Genomic DNA, 15,348 nt, shown 5'->3' with positions numbered 1-15,348 from the left:
CCAAATTCAATTGGGGCACCCGGTGTTTCAATGGTCTATACGTATCTCTTAAAATTACCGTGGAATTCTTGAATGTGTGGCCGTTTTCTCACGCAGTACAGAACCCGTAATTTCGTACCCATCATATCTATCGTGCCTATAGTATCTACTTAATAAGACTAGTTTATCTACTGTGAGAGATGAGGGACTAGAAGTTTGATTTACTGGCCAATTGACAGTCATCGCACGACATCTCGTGAAGTGATGAGTGAAATAGTGTGCCCATTTTGAACCAAGAGGTAAAGCTCAGGTGAGAAAGGAGAGAAAAGTTAGTGCGCTGGTTTTGTTTGCCATATTTTCAAATCTTCTCCTCGCCGTTCAAACTCATAATGGCCGACCGTTAGTGGGAAATGACGTCATCCGTGGGCCACAGGGTCACAGTATTGAGTCGGGATATTCCATTAATCTGTACGACGCACAATGCTACACAGAACTGTCTACTACCAAAATTCAGACTTTCAGTACCAAGGAAAGTAAGGGCAGTGTAGCTGTCATTCAGCACCAAGGACAGTAAGGGTGGTGTAGCTGTCATTCAGCACCAAGGACAGTAAGGGCAGTGTAGCTGTCATTCAGCACCAAGGACAGTAAGGGTGGTGTAGCTGTCATTCAGCACCAAGGACAGTAAGGGTGGTGTAGCTGTCATTCAGCACCAAGGACAGTAAGGGCGGTGTAGCTGTCATTCAACATCGTGGACAGTAAAGGCGGTGTGGATGGCAATCATCACCAAGGACAGTAAGGGTGGTGTACCTGTCATTCAGCACCAAGGACAGTAAGGGTGGGTGTAGCTGTCATTCAGCACCAAGGACAGTAAGGGGTGGTGTAGCTGTCTTTCAGCACCAAAGGACAGTAAGGGTGGTGTAGCTGTCATTCAGCACCAAGGACAGTAAGGGGGGGGTAGCTTTCATTCTGCACCAAGAACAGTAAGGGTGGTGTAGTTCTCATTCAGCACCAATGACAGTAAGGGGGTGTAGATGTCATTCAGCACCAAGGACAGTAAGGGTGGTGTAGCTGTCATTCAGCACCAAGGACAGTAAGGGTGGTGTAGTTGTCATTCAGCACCAAGGACAGTAAGGGTGGTGTAGCTGTCATTCAGCACCAAAGATAGTAAGGGCGGTGTAGCTGTCATTCAGCTTCAAGGACAGTAAGGGTGGTGTAGCTGTCATTCAGCACCAAGGACAGTAAGGGGGTGTAGATGTCATTCAGCACCAAGGACAGTAAGGGAGTGTAGCTGTCATTCAGCTTCAAGGACAGTAAGGGTGGTGTAGCTGTCATTCAGCACCAAGGACAGTAAGGGGGTGTAGATGTCATTCAGCTTCAAGGACAGTAAAGGGGTGTAGATGTCATTCAGTACCAAGGACAGTAAGAGGGTGTAGCTGTCATTCAGCACCAAGGACAGTAAGGGTGGTGTAGCTCCATTCAGCACCAAGGACAGCAAGGGGGTGTAGCTGTCATTCAGCACCATGGACAGTAAGGGCTGTGTAGCTGTCATTCAGCACCAAGGACAGTAAGGATGGTGTGGCTGTCATTCAGCACCAAGGACAGTAAGGGTGGTGTAGCTGTCATTCAGTACCAAGGACAGTAAGGGCGGTGTAGCTGTCATTCAGCACCAAGGACAGTAAGGGTGGTGTAGCTCCATTCAGCACCAAGGACAGTAAGGGTGGTGTAGCTGTCATTCAGCACCAAGGACAGTAAGGGTGGTGTAGCTGTCATTCAGCACCAAGGACAGTAAGGGTGGTGTAGCTGTCATTCAGCACCAATGACAGTAAGGGTGGTGTAGCTGTCATTCTGCACCAAGGACAGTAAGGGTGGTGTAGCTGTCATTCAGCACCAAGGACACTAAGGGCGGTGTAGCTGTCATTCAGCACCAAGGACAGTAAGGGTGGTGTAGCTGTCATTCAGCACCAATGACAGTAAGGGTGGTGTAGCTGTCATTCAGCACCAAGGACAGTAAGGGCGGTGTAGCTGTCATTCAGCACCAAGGACAGTAAGGGTGGTGTAGCTGTCATTCAGTACCATCTACAGTAAGGGTGGTGTAGCTGTCATTCAGCACCAAGGTCAGTAAGGGTGGTGTAGTTGTCATTCAGCACCAAGGACAGTAAGGGTGGTGTAGCTGTCATTCAGCACCAAGGACAGTAAGGGTGGTGTAGCTATCATTCTGCACCAAGGACAGTAAGGGTGGTGTAGCTGTCATTCAGCACCAAGGAAAGTAAGGGTGGTGTAGCTGTCATTCAGCACCAAGGACAGTAAGGGTGGTTTACCTATAATTCAGCAGCAAGGACAGTAAGGGCGGTGTAGATGTCATTCAGCTCTAAGGACAGTAAGGGTGGTGTAGCTCTCATTCAGCACCAAGGACAGTTGCACCAAGACAATACACAAAAAATAGACATCTGGAACAATGTGCATAACTGAAACAATGGAAGCTATTTTCAAAAACTGTCAATGGCGAAGCCAACGATAGCAACGGTAAAAGTATTTGTCTGAACAAGGCTCAGTAAGGTCCAGCCATGCACAGATTGCCCATGGTTTGCCAACCTTAATTACACCATAACAACGGTGCAGTTAAATATGTAGATTCTCTCTGAGCTATGGCCAAATTGGCTACATAGTTTAACCATTGTCTTTTAGATCACTTTAGTAGATATGTTTCATGGTCCATTAACTGTATCAACAACTTTTTAAAATACTGTCCAATAGTTGTTAAAAACAACTTAATGTACTCATTCACCATTTGATACGGCTGTTTGATGGGATTATACAACTGGGATCTGGTTCTTCTGACAATGGGTGGAAGAATGCACACTTTTATATTACGGATGCTTTTTTTCTGAAAGTGTTAAGTATGGAAATTTTCCCAATATTGCTTTTGACCAAGTATTGCTTTTTGATGACGGATCCGGAGCTACACTGACGTATAGGGCGGTAGCAGAAGTTTAGAAACTTTTATTAAACTCATTTGAATGGCAGGTCTGAACTTACTATCTGCTACATGTGTGAAAACAAATAGTGCATTTTCAAATAATAAAAACGTTTCGACTTTTGGACTGAAAGGATGACAGATTTTCATGCTTCATTAAGAAAATAGATAAATGCTCTCTCAGCTGTCTTCTGTTGAAGTCTATATTAGTATAGTGATGTCGAATGGCCGAGTGGCTAGACTAGCGGACACTGGTTGGTTTCCTTGTATTTCCGGCTAGACGTTGTCCTTGGGAAAGACACTTATCACGACTTTCCCTACTCCACCCAGGTGTAAAAATGGGTACCTGACTTCGGTTGGGGAGGTAAAAGATAGCCGGGAAGGAGAGAGATGTGCTCCGCCCTCCAATGCCATACTCAAGACACAGTGGATTACAACCCACTGTCTAAACGGATCCGAAACGGCAATGGAACTAACGTTACCCTCTTAGTATAAGCAACAAGGGGGTGTCATTAGCTCCAACAAACTACATGTATGTAATATTGAATACGCTAGCAAAAGTTCATTTGGAAATCTTCAACATATTTTTGCGATATCGTTAAAGAGCAGTTGATAGTCTTTCGTGATAATGACGGATCGACCAATTTCTTCGGCGAGCTCTTCTTAATAACCAAAACGTTTCTTCTCTTAGAGAGAGCCAGCCTTGAATCTTCAAGCTCATTTTGCACTATTATTTGGTTGACTGAATATTCATTTGGTAATCATACCGGTGCTTTCTGCACGGATGGTTTCAATTAGTAGGTATCCCAGCTCCAGACTGAGGGATAACCAGCCATTTTATAACCCATCGATCATGATATAAAATATCTTTCATCTTGGGTCCCCGACACGGAAGTTTGTCCCTAGCGTAAAGGCTGGTACTGATTACAACTACTGAAACACGAGGGAGACTCCACAAAATGAAACGAATATATTTAAGCACATATATTGAGTTTGAAACTATTATATCTTGACTGTAGCATTCCCCTCTCTTGGAAGATTAGCTGTCACTTCAGTGGCAGCTACATGTACATGTAAAGAAGAGTTGTCACAACAATATGCAAAATTTAACACCGATAAAAAATTGAATGGAGACAAAATGAAGTTTTTCCATTTATCATCTACAACTTTACTAACAAAGATTCTGCTTCTCTACGAAGAAAACCCACCAGGAGACCGAACTCTGATAATCAATTTTACAGAAGTAATAACAATCCATCCATAGTTCGACTACAAACACTGCTAACACAAACGCCAACAATAGCCACTAGTACACATGAAAATGACCATTTTGGGCGAAGGTAGCTCATAGAAAAACCTGAAAATGATGGACATGTGGTGCTATCATGCACGGCTCTACCAGAGGCCATCCCACGGCGACGTCGCGGAAAGACGCACCCCGGCGTACCACACTCGATAAAGTTTTACAACTTTCATAATCTACAGTTATAACAGATGGGAACATGTGATTGTTTTGTCTATTACCCGTCAATCAAATATATAGCATGGCATCACCGAGCTCGTAACTGCGTCTGCCGAGAAATAAGACCATAAATACTGCAGGGAAAGTTTGATTTGGATGGGATTTACTAGGAGGGCGTTTTAATTACGTTTCCCTATGAAGGGACATACACAATGTACCGTAATGACATACTCTTACCTTTTACTCCCACCATTTCACCATCAGCAAATTAGACAATTCCTTTTCAGGGGACGATGAAGCGATATATCCCCACAAAGGGATACTTTCCTAAACACTCACAAGATAGCACTCCTTTTAATCACAGTGTGTCTGATGTAAGCGTACGTTGAAACCATTTCCTTGATTACATTTTCGGGAAATAAACATCATAAAATGGTTGTATGTAATACATCCCTCTATTGTATTCTAAAATCTATGATTGTTAAACTTCAATTACTAAATCGACATTTCTGTTTCCGAAAGATTGACCTTAACACATTAAAGAAAGCTTGTTAGCAGCAAAATGCAGGGATGTAGGGTTTACGTTTTTGTCGTTTTTGTTTCATGTTATTCTATTAGTTCTAATGATGTCTGTAGGATTTCTAGCTATGCAAAGTTATTGAACTAGAGACTATCTCTGTAGTATATGGATTAGTTCGGGCTCCATCTCACAATTTGGCGTAATCTACAAGGATGTAGATGTGTTCCAGTCAAGACGTTAGTATTTCTGTGTCCAAAATGCTTTAGAGACATACCGCTTGCACAGTTTTAAACACACGACATGATATCGATGGTAGATCCTAGGATAGACTAGACTGCACAGCTTTTGATACACTATTTTAGAGATGTTTTTAAAGCATGCATAATCAAGTTCCGGAGTGAGCAACTCCTTTAATTAAGTCTGCCGGCGTCGAATTGTCAAATGGGCAGGCTAGCGGACACGAAGGTTACGGGTTTTATTTCTGGCATTACTGGAAAGACATAATGTCCTTGGGAAATGAACTTAATATTACTTTCCTTACTCCACGCAGGTGTAGAAATAAGTATCTGTCTTTGGTTGAGGATGTACATGTATAAGGTGATAGAAGGAGGGAAAGGCACCGCCCTCCAATATCGAGACCAAGACGCAGTAGCCTCAGGTAGGCTTTGGAAATAAACCTTAATCAAGTCTGGGTACATGAAATTGTTGACAATGGCGGTGGCCAAAAGATCAACCAGTTGTTGGAAAAGTTACCGTTCAATTTGTTATGTGATCCATTTGTATGTGATCCATTCTTCATGGTCCTTCATATCTACGTCAACAATATGAAATATGGAAGTTCCGAAGTGGTCGTCCTTACACCGCGTTTGAGGTACCGTGTATCCAATTACGTAATCAAAAAGCAATATCAACAATACATATGTTTTCCAATGTGCAGTTTAAATAAGATATTGTCTTTATCCGCTTTTAAAAGATGTCGGCGCAAGAGACAGGAATAAAGATGTGTGGTTTGTGTTACTATAATCCTCTGATGTCACTTTTTGATGAAAAAACAACGATTATATAATCTTGAAAGATACTACAAGAACCAGCCGGTCGGCTACAGTACTATAAAAAAGCGCTAGGATTGAAGCCCATTATCGAACTTGACATTATCGTTTTCCCGTCCCAAATCACATGCCAATTACCATAAAGTTCCATCCACAGCTTCTTGGGTTATGTCCAAAGACAGACAGATAGAAACACAGACAAACGGCACCAAACATAATGTTGTTGGCGAAGGTAACTAAGATAAATAGTAGATTCATGACATAGCGCAGGAAAGGAAGTGCCGTTTTGGAGTTGATAGCGATGTCATCAGCTGTACGCACATCTCCGTGAAATTGCCTGGTCCGGAGTAAGCTGTGTCCCTGTTCCTACCAGCTGTGAAGATGATTCATACTGTCTCCAGATAATATGTACTGTACTATTAACTCTAGCAAAACTGTGCAATCCGTTACTGGCAGCTAACAGATGTATGATTGTGTAAGCATCAGTCATTCGTCATGTTGATGTTGTCACTAGCTGGTTCAAGCCAGCCGAACGTATTTGGTGTGACCCTTTTTGTACGGTGTGTGATGCCTCCCAGCTTTATGTAGCGCCATGACGCACATATCCCATTCACATCGACATATACTTAAGTCAAAGCACGTACCATATGCTTAGGCGTACAGGTTTTTATTCTATTTTGTTCCAAGGAACATGGCGGTGGAACCTGACATGGATTGAGAAGTACAAATGTGGTACACCATTCATAAAGTAAATGGAAAATACATTCAAAAATGATCCATATCTCCTTGAAAATTGACTAAATGTGCGCTTACAATTTTGCCAACAACATTTGTAACTGTCACTCGTTAAGTAATACCGAGAAGACTTTTATTGTACAGAATACCAAAGAAAGGAATAGATTCTTGACGTTTCTGTATACGACTTGAAAATTGATCACCAAAACCTTTCCCGAAGTAAATATAATTCACTGGATATCTATATCATACACAAGTGAAGTACACCGTGTCATATAAACTATGTAAACAAAAACAATATAACCTTACGGAGAAGCTCGACAGAAAAAAAAGACTTGCGCAATTCTGTCTGTACACTGGTTGGTATTTCATTTTCATAGGTTGAGAAGATCTTGTATTTTCGGCACGTTGAAGTCGTTAACTATAAAGTACGTCCACAAATCGTACGTACATTAGAAATGGCATATTCACAGATTTGAACTGGCTAGTAGCATCTGTCTACAGTTCGGAGCTGTTAATATTCATGAGAAGATATTGGGGAGGGGAACTTTCTTCATGTTCTCCAGGAATTCTGAGATGGATGCTCTAATCTTCAAGCAGATGTTGAGTGGAAGATTGTAAAGTTTTCTGACCTCTGGGCTTCTCTGACTCAACTCCCTCAATGTCTCTGATCAAGTTGTGGTTACAGACGAACCGAATATTAACTATGATGATAAATATTCTGTGACAGTATAGCAAAGCAGGAAATGCTGTGTGCCAAGAACTGTGTTCCACCCATAGCGGTCTATACGCCATTTCACGAATTCAACTGCGCATGCGCAGGTCAAAGGTGATGGTCCATGACTTGTTAACAGGTCTCGACTATGCTTTATAAATGCCTAGACTCCGTTGGTCCGTTTGCTTAGCAATCTACATGCGTGTATTGCCTCAGGGGCTATCTCCTTTAAAATGCGCATGTGCAGTTGGATCCGTAAGGGGACTTATGCCTTCATCACTACATGTACAAACTGGCTGTCAGTGAAGCCCGTACGTTACTATCGTCCACTCTTACATCTGCTTGGATACTAGGTCGCTGCACAATCAGCGCTGCTATCTTTTGAACCATTTTATAACCTTCTGTTCGTTCAGTTTCTGCCAGAGATATCTCTCGTTGTCGATGTCGTGCGCCCCGGTTCTCCACTCCGTGTAGTTTTTGAATTTCTCGTCGTAGTAGTGGAGAGAGAACCTCTTGTCGAAGCCGAATCCGTACAGGTCCACCTCGTCGCACATGTGCACGGCCAGGAACACGGTGAGCGCGCCGGTGGTGGGGCGGTACGCCGTCCCGTTCAGGAAGTTGACGAACACGTACCGCATGAAGTCCGGGTGGACGATCCGCAGGTTGTGTGACGTCACGTTTGGTGGGTTCCGGAGTTTCCTTCAACAAGAGGAATTAAAAAGATCAGAAAAACTGCCGCCAAAAGGCCGAAAATCTAACCATTTCCTATATAAATCAATATATCATTACCTTATCACATACCGGTTTTGCTGCTACAGCTTCTTGAGTTATGCTGTTTAACCACATACGTACAAGCAAACATGCAAAAATACACGTAAAAACGTAAAACATGACCTTCTCGGAGAAGGTAATGAAACACACAAGACGAAACTATTACAGCAAAATACGTATCCTGTGAACAGTGTTCTCATTAGCCAGGAATCCAGTACTAGTCTTGCTAGTTTTATTCCACTCCAATACCAACGGTCTCTTAAGCTAATTGATAACATGACTGGATTCCAGGCTATGCCCAGATGGTTACAGGGTTCAACACCACCAACAAATTTCTTGAAAACTGGAGTCACTAGAACAGGACACGTATTCAAACAATGAATATCACTCATTGTAGACTCTGCTATGGAGACAGAATATCTAGCAATCTGAGTAGCTACGCCCTTGACAGTTTCAGCACGCGTGCATGTGCATACAGATATGTTGTGTTTTACGCTTCCAAGGCGGAGAGTGCGCTGTAATAGACCTCTAAAACACAGGGACCGAGTCAAGCATCAAGACGGAATCTGTCATGAATACAATAACCAAACTTTCTGTACCGTACATCGATTTGACGAGGGTCTCTACGGGCCAGACAACGGACAGATGTGGGCGGTGCTTAATGGGCGGAAAGATTTTCAATTTCCCTGGCAGCTCAGCGAGAGATCATTTTCCATCTTGGCACAATGGGCTGGAGATTATTTCAGGACGTTATTTGGGAAGCGGTATAACATACGGTCCCACTCTCGTATAACTTCAACCTTGCCAAGGCGGGCAAAATTATTTTGGGGCTTCTAAATTAATATCGTTTGATAGCGATTTTCGGAGAGTCTGGTGGTAAATCTTGAACGGAAATAGCTTGTAAGAGCAGAAACGCACAAAAACGGCCTTCTTCATTTACTCATTGATTCACACTGAAGGACATCACAGTGAGGAAAACTGGCCAGCAGTCAAGCTAGATGCAATCTTAGGCTTTTTTCGGCGCCGTGAAGACCTTTCCTCCAATTATCCAGAGGCATGCAGGGTAACATTGCTATGAAAGTATATGTCACGGTCGAAGTGTTAGTGGAACTTGAACTGGCAACTTTTAGCACCACTAAAGTATTTCAGGTCTCTGGACTTTACCACCTGGAAATCTAAGAGTAGGAATACAAAAAAACTATTTAATTTTCTGTGACAAAACCCCAATAAGGCTAAATGAACTTTGCCTAACCAACGTTTCGGTAACTCCGGATCCTCAACTACCGTCCTCGGTGCATGAATGAACCGCAGGGTAGTGTTGCGGCAAGATGCGGGCCTAAGTGCGAATGTGCTTTCTTATTTATCTTGTCCCGTTTAGCATTATTATCCTATCTACCAAACTAATGAAGTTATTTTGACAATACTTCTGTCCTTCTGTGATATAAAATGTCTAAGATAACGTACCAACACTTTCCCGTCTTATTAGAGCACATTTTCGGGATGACATCTCGGACGATTTTCCCTTCGATGTACTCCAGGTCGTACGTCTTGAATGGCACGTATAAATAAATAGGGTCCTAAATGGAACACACATAGATATTCGTTATTGTGAGTTTCTCATGAAACTAGTCTACTCATCAACTCTCTTTACGGACTAAACAAAAACTAAGATGAAATAAATTTGGTGTCCACAATTGGAAAACGCTACGACCTCACACTGAAAAGCACGAGTAGTAGCGAGTCTGCGATGCGCCGGAGTCGTGACATTTGTCTCCTGAGTTTGTTACCACTGAAGAGTGAGCGTGAGATATAGAGGATATCTCTCCCGAACCTCCAATAAATCAGTGACCACAGCACAGGCATCTACAAAAGGCAGATGATCAAAACGGGTAATTCTACTCAAAATACGTTACGCTGGAATACTAATACGTCTGAAGTACCTCTTTGTGTATTTCAGCAATCTATATCAAGCGGCTATTGTTGGTATGAACGAATTACGGCCCAAGGAGGGGTTATAGGGACGCAATATGTCGCTGGAATTGTCAGAAGGAAATGGGAAACAGCGCCAATGGTCCATGCCAGCTCATACTTTACCTGGTGGGCCACCCGTCTAACGTCTTCCGACTCTGGGAAGAAGACGTAAAAGTCGGTCTTGTTCCCAACGTCTTCTACGTACTGCTGGTCGATCCTGGCGTGATTCACTCTGAGAATTCAAGACAAAAAAGACGAGAGACTGGTTATTTCTTATGTCCCCTTTCCATGGCGGTCATTGAAAGACCGTACAGTGAGCGACAATTATATTGTTATATTGGAATATGATGCAAGATGTCGAAGTACACAACAAAGGACATGCAAAATGATGAGCTAGTTATCCACGAAATTCGTTGAGCGATCTGTCAAATACTAGTATTTGATCGCTCAGCAGTCACGGCGTGGTCGCAGTTTCCAGAGGAAAGGGTGTCAAAGCGCTCAATTACCAGAGGTATTACAGATTACACGGGCTTTTGTACGAAACGTTTCCTGGCCAACGGGAAATGAATATAATCAAATCAATCCAGTCAACTTTACCCGAGATAGTTACGATGCTGTTTAGCTTCCTCGTTATGACGGGTACACTCTTCTTTTGATTAGGAAAGTACATGAATTGATCTCTTTTCAGCTTAGATTTACAATATAATGAAAGGTGATTACACTAAATGAGATTATTCAGGAACTATGCCTCGCACGTGTAATTGAATTACATAGCGGTAGGTGGCAGCATTGGCAATCAATACGGAAATCGCACTGAATGAGCAAATGGCCGAGGTAAATTCTGGGCTATTGTGTGCCTACATGTGGCGTGTACACGTCGAACCCTATATGATCACTCAGTAATGGGCCATGAAATCAAATAATCAATTCAGGTATAGGATTCTTAGTCCACTTATTTACACTCGATGTTCAATCAGCTACTTTATAGTGAAGATGATAATATCATAAAAGTCTTTCAATACTAGTAAATCTTTTCCTCACCTAAATACTAAGTCATGTGCGTTGATTTCAGCTCCTTTCCGGGAACCCTTTAACATTCCTCCGCATCCGACCACAGCACACCTCAGGCACTGCTTTCTTACTCCGCGGTAGACGCCAATATGGTCCATGTTATGGAATATGCTGTCAACGACTGTATCAACAGAAATGGCGTTAGATTAAAGAACATCAAAACATGTCATCTTAGCAAGAAGCAGATTAATTCACCATGATACGTATTGTGTTATCATTGTTATTGTGTGGGCCGACCACTCTTCGCAGCCAGGGGCTGAATTGTGAGGAGCTTACAATAAGCAATGGTCTGGAGCGAATTCCATTCGGCGCTAAGTCAGGTGACCTTAAAAATGACAGCAATTGCCTCATGTGCGACCAAAGGATAAAGTTTTGAACCACTCACACAGGGAAGGACCCCTACCCTCAAGTGCGGTGGCCATGGGTTCTTTAACGTGCGCGAGGTGTGGCTCTCCTCGGGGATAGGTGGCACATCAACGGATTTGAACCCAGAACCTTTCGGTTATGTAACGAAAACCCTGCCGAAAGCGCCACACGACCCCACTTGAAACAGCAACATGTGCAATTTGGTGCATTGAAATTTGACATTACCCACAATGCATCATACTGCACATACACAGATCAAACAGTGAACTAGCCATTAACTCACGTGTCTTATTCTCCCTCTTGTACCCGAACGGTAGTGAGTAGAACTGCAGGTCCAAAAAGTTCCTCGGTTCGACGTCACTCAAATCCATCAACATCTTGACGTCATCCACATACCTCTCCCTGAACCAATCAGATTGCTCTGCTCTGCTGTGGAACCCGGACGGGCATTCCTTCAGGAAACATGTGAAAATTCAGGTTCATTATGAGATTTCCATCATGATAGAAACATCAAATCTTCATAAACAAGAAAGAGTAAAATCTAATTGTCGGAAATGTCAAATAACATGTAAAAGACTGCCTATGATTAAAACAAATGGAAACCTATATCATAATCATTGATATGCCACTGCTTTGATTATACGACTCTATTACTTGTACCACATGCACATCCTTGAAAAACCTGTTTGCAACCCTTTACAATGATGTGCCATTTGTAATCATTATTCCCAGAGATTCCAATCAAACTATAATTCTAATGGTTAAAACCTACAGAGTTGTGAGAGGTTTGAACATCACTACAGTGCTCTTACTTTTGTAGCTCCGAGGAAACATAATGGCGGCATTTACGCAGGTAGCTTGAACCAAACCGTTACCGTAACGTTGTGACTAGAATGTGAAAGAAGTTGAGTAGACCCACGGGTATAAACGTTCATGTGGTGAAGAAGCTTTACTTTCGCCACAAAGCCGAACCAGTTTCCTAGAGGGAACAGTATTTGTAACGGGATTTCCTGATACAAAATGAAGTTCACAGGAAACCCCGAGAACTCCATTAGTGACTCTATTTCGGGAAGCGGTCAAGGCTTCTGCGTACTTTGGACCTCCCGGCTGCTCAAATCTCCAGAACGGAAACCCCAAAATGACTCGCACTTACCAAAATGATTGACGGACCCTTAGGAAATACATCAAGTACTAGATCTGAACTAAAAATGATACAAGGCACGCTGGAGGGGAAGATTTTTACCGCTTGCGGTTTGATGTATGTTGGAGCTTTGCGGATGTCTGCAAGGTTGCACAACGAGAAGGGAGGGGATTACTCTGATGGTCGACGGAGAATCCTCCAACACTACCGGCTGCCCTAATGGCGCTGAACTAATGGGGCACATGACCAAACAGGACAGGTGTGTCAAGGATGAGGTCGTCAGAGGACGTTACAGTAATCAATTAAGCAAGGGGACGCTTGAGGCCACGTCAACACTTTGTTACCCGGAGGTTGTAAGAGTCCAAGTGGCCGCGGAGATATACGGGGAGGCCAAGGGTTCTGGTTAACGGCACTTTACTAGATAAAATAAAAAATCCCGACTCCTTCACGAGAGGCGTAAAGGAATCAATTTATGCCAGGGCCTTTCAACTCGCGTTAAAGCTTACGGTTGAGATTAGGGGTATTCACTAAGTGAAGGTGGAAAGGTTCTGGGTTTGCATCCCTAGGCCCTTGCAGGCAAAACCAAGACAGCTACTTCCCGGGCACCTTTGACCCACTCCTGACGTCAGCCATCCCAAAGATCAGTGCGCGTACGGAAAGTGGGTCAGCTTGCTGATGAAGACCTTTACCATTTTGTTGGTTAAAGCAAAAACACACACACACAAAATTAGTATGTTTAGACACAGAAAAGCTCTTCCATTTTAGCATGTTTGCCATGACTGCTCTTACTAAAGCTAAGGGCACAGCCCGCCGTATGTGCAAATATGTCTACGTGCCAAAACCATGTGGTGGGCAATCTTTTGGGATCCGTAAGTGGTAAGTACCGCCTCCGTACGAACTCGTATGGAGCAAGCAGACACGCCGCAGAACTTTACATGCATGCAAAACTTTGTGTGCCATTGGGCTGCCTTTTCGCCCCCCGTACGTGCCAGTACGGGCGACGCGCCTGCCCTGTACTGCCTGAACGTTTTCAGAAATACGTGGCTGACGTCGCCTCCCAAAAAACGTATGGACAAATTGCTCGTACGGCGGGTTGTGCCCTTAGCTTAAATCTGCTTTCTCAATCTTTGAGAGTATCTAACCTCAGGACAAGGCACTTCCACTTACCGATGGCAAACGCCTGGCGTCTCTCATGAAGGGATACGTCCCGATCTTCACTTTGTCCAGTCTCTTGGGCAGCAGGTTTTCTAACACGTTCATGTTGTTCATGACTTCTCCAAGGTCATCGCCATTCTTCTCCTCCTGTACACTTCTGACCACAGAGTAGATCATGTCCACAGTGTCCCTCGCGTCCTTACCCTGTCTCTGGTGATCATCTATCAAGTTTAAGATGTCATTGATCATTTTTCTAGACTCCAGGTCGTCCCTCTTCTTGTTCCCCGTGAGGTCATAGCCCAGCAGGCCGGCGATTCTGTGCAGTTTGTCGGTGTCTGTGAGCGGCTTGGCCGTGGTGCTGCGGATGTCTCTCAACATACGTACTGGTCTCCACTGGTTGTGAGAATCTCTCAGTAAATTTCTCCCCAAGTCTAATCTTGAAGATCTGGACTTGGAAAGGATCTGCATCGTGTCCGGGTGGATGAGGAAACACGTCACGAGAAATAGAATCAGCAAAACGCCGAGGTAGAGATAAGCCTCCTTGTGGCGCTTTTTAATCCACAACATCGTGACGTCAGAGATGTTGTTGTTCACGTCATCAAAAAGCAAACAGTCAGGTGATAGCAGCCGTGGTACCCCATGCACCTGGCTTCAATGGCGATCTGGAACACATAAGTTAAACACGTTAAACAGCCTTATTACCCACACTTTGGGTACCTACTGGCTGCAAAATACACCCGATATTATAAAATATCTGTTAGCATTTCTACAAAAAATTGCAATGAATCAACAAATTAGAATACGCGATGAATAAGAAATGGAAGGGTACTCAATACAATAGTTACTCATACAACTGGATATGTTTTGTCAACGTGTGGATGCTTCATATGGAGTCAGTCACTGACGATAGATACTAGATGTTATCTGAAATGTCTGACCGTTTAAAAAGGTTATCAAAGTACATGAATAAATATCTGTGTTGTGTATGTTTTCACATTGATATCTAACATATATCGATGCAAAAAATGAAAGGTTAGAGTAGATTTAGTTCAACCTTTCATTTTTGCATCGATGTAGGTTCCCGATCTCAGACTAGATCTCAGACTGTTGATAACGTTATTCGCGCACGGGTATATATATGTTATCTTGTCTTCAGTTATCAAGAAAAGAGAGAAAAGTTAACAGTAGTTAGTGAATGATTTCATCAGGTTGGGAATTCACTGTACTTGTTAGCAGCGCCACCTAACTGCAGTGCAATAGAAACAGTCAGTATTGTCCTTGAGTAGCGTTGGCGGTGTCGTTGCGTCCTGAATTGACTTTGTGGCCCTTCACTTTATGATTAGATGATCATGCAAAACGTGCAGGTATAACCGAATAGACAAGACACACAAAGGATAAAAGGGTTGTTTTTCTATCGATGGAATTCGTTGCGCTCTCTG

General features: G+C 43.2%; 1 protein-coding gene across 7 annotated transcripts in view; it reads right to left on the bottom strand.

Annotated features, from left to right (window-relative positions):
* Positions 1-6,635: 6,635 nt before the first annotated feature.
* The window catches only part of LOC118411351 (CMP-N-acetylneuraminate-beta-galactosamide-alpha-2,3-sialyltransferase 1-like), a 50,386-nt gene continuing 41,673 nt past the window's right edge, over positions 6,636-15,348 (bottom strand). For all 7 annotated transcript variants that reach the window (XM_035813586.1, XM_035813588.1, XM_035813585.1 and 4 more), the window contains 6 exons: positions 13,922-14,571; positions 11,897-12,065; positions 11,218-11,368; positions 10,300-10,408; positions 9,670-9,782; positions 6,636-8,133 (listed from right to left, as the gene is read on the bottom strand). In XM_035813586.1, coding sequence (XP_035669479.1) covers positions 7,809-8,133; positions 9,670-9,782; positions 10,300-10,408; positions 11,218-11,368; positions 11,897-12,065; positions 13,922-14,476 — 1,422 coding nt within the window. In that variant the 5' untranslated portion in view covers positions 14,477-14,571 and the 3' untranslated portion in view covers positions 6,636-7,808. The remainder of the gene's footprint in view (positions 8,134-9,669; positions 9,783-10,299; positions 10,409-11,217; positions 11,369-11,896; positions 12,066-13,921; positions 14,572-15,348) is intronic.

The sequence above is a fragment of the Branchiostoma floridae genome, chromosome 3 (assembly GCF_000003815.2).
Source record: "Branchiostoma floridae strain S238N-H82 chromosome 3, Bfl_VNyyK, whole genome shotgun sequence".
In the NCBI taxonomy this organism is placed as follows: Eukaryota; Metazoa; Chordata; class Leptocardii; order Amphioxiformes; family Branchiostomatidae; genus Branchiostoma; species Branchiostoma floridae.
This window is presented reverse-complemented; position numbering and strand designations above follow the sequence as displayed.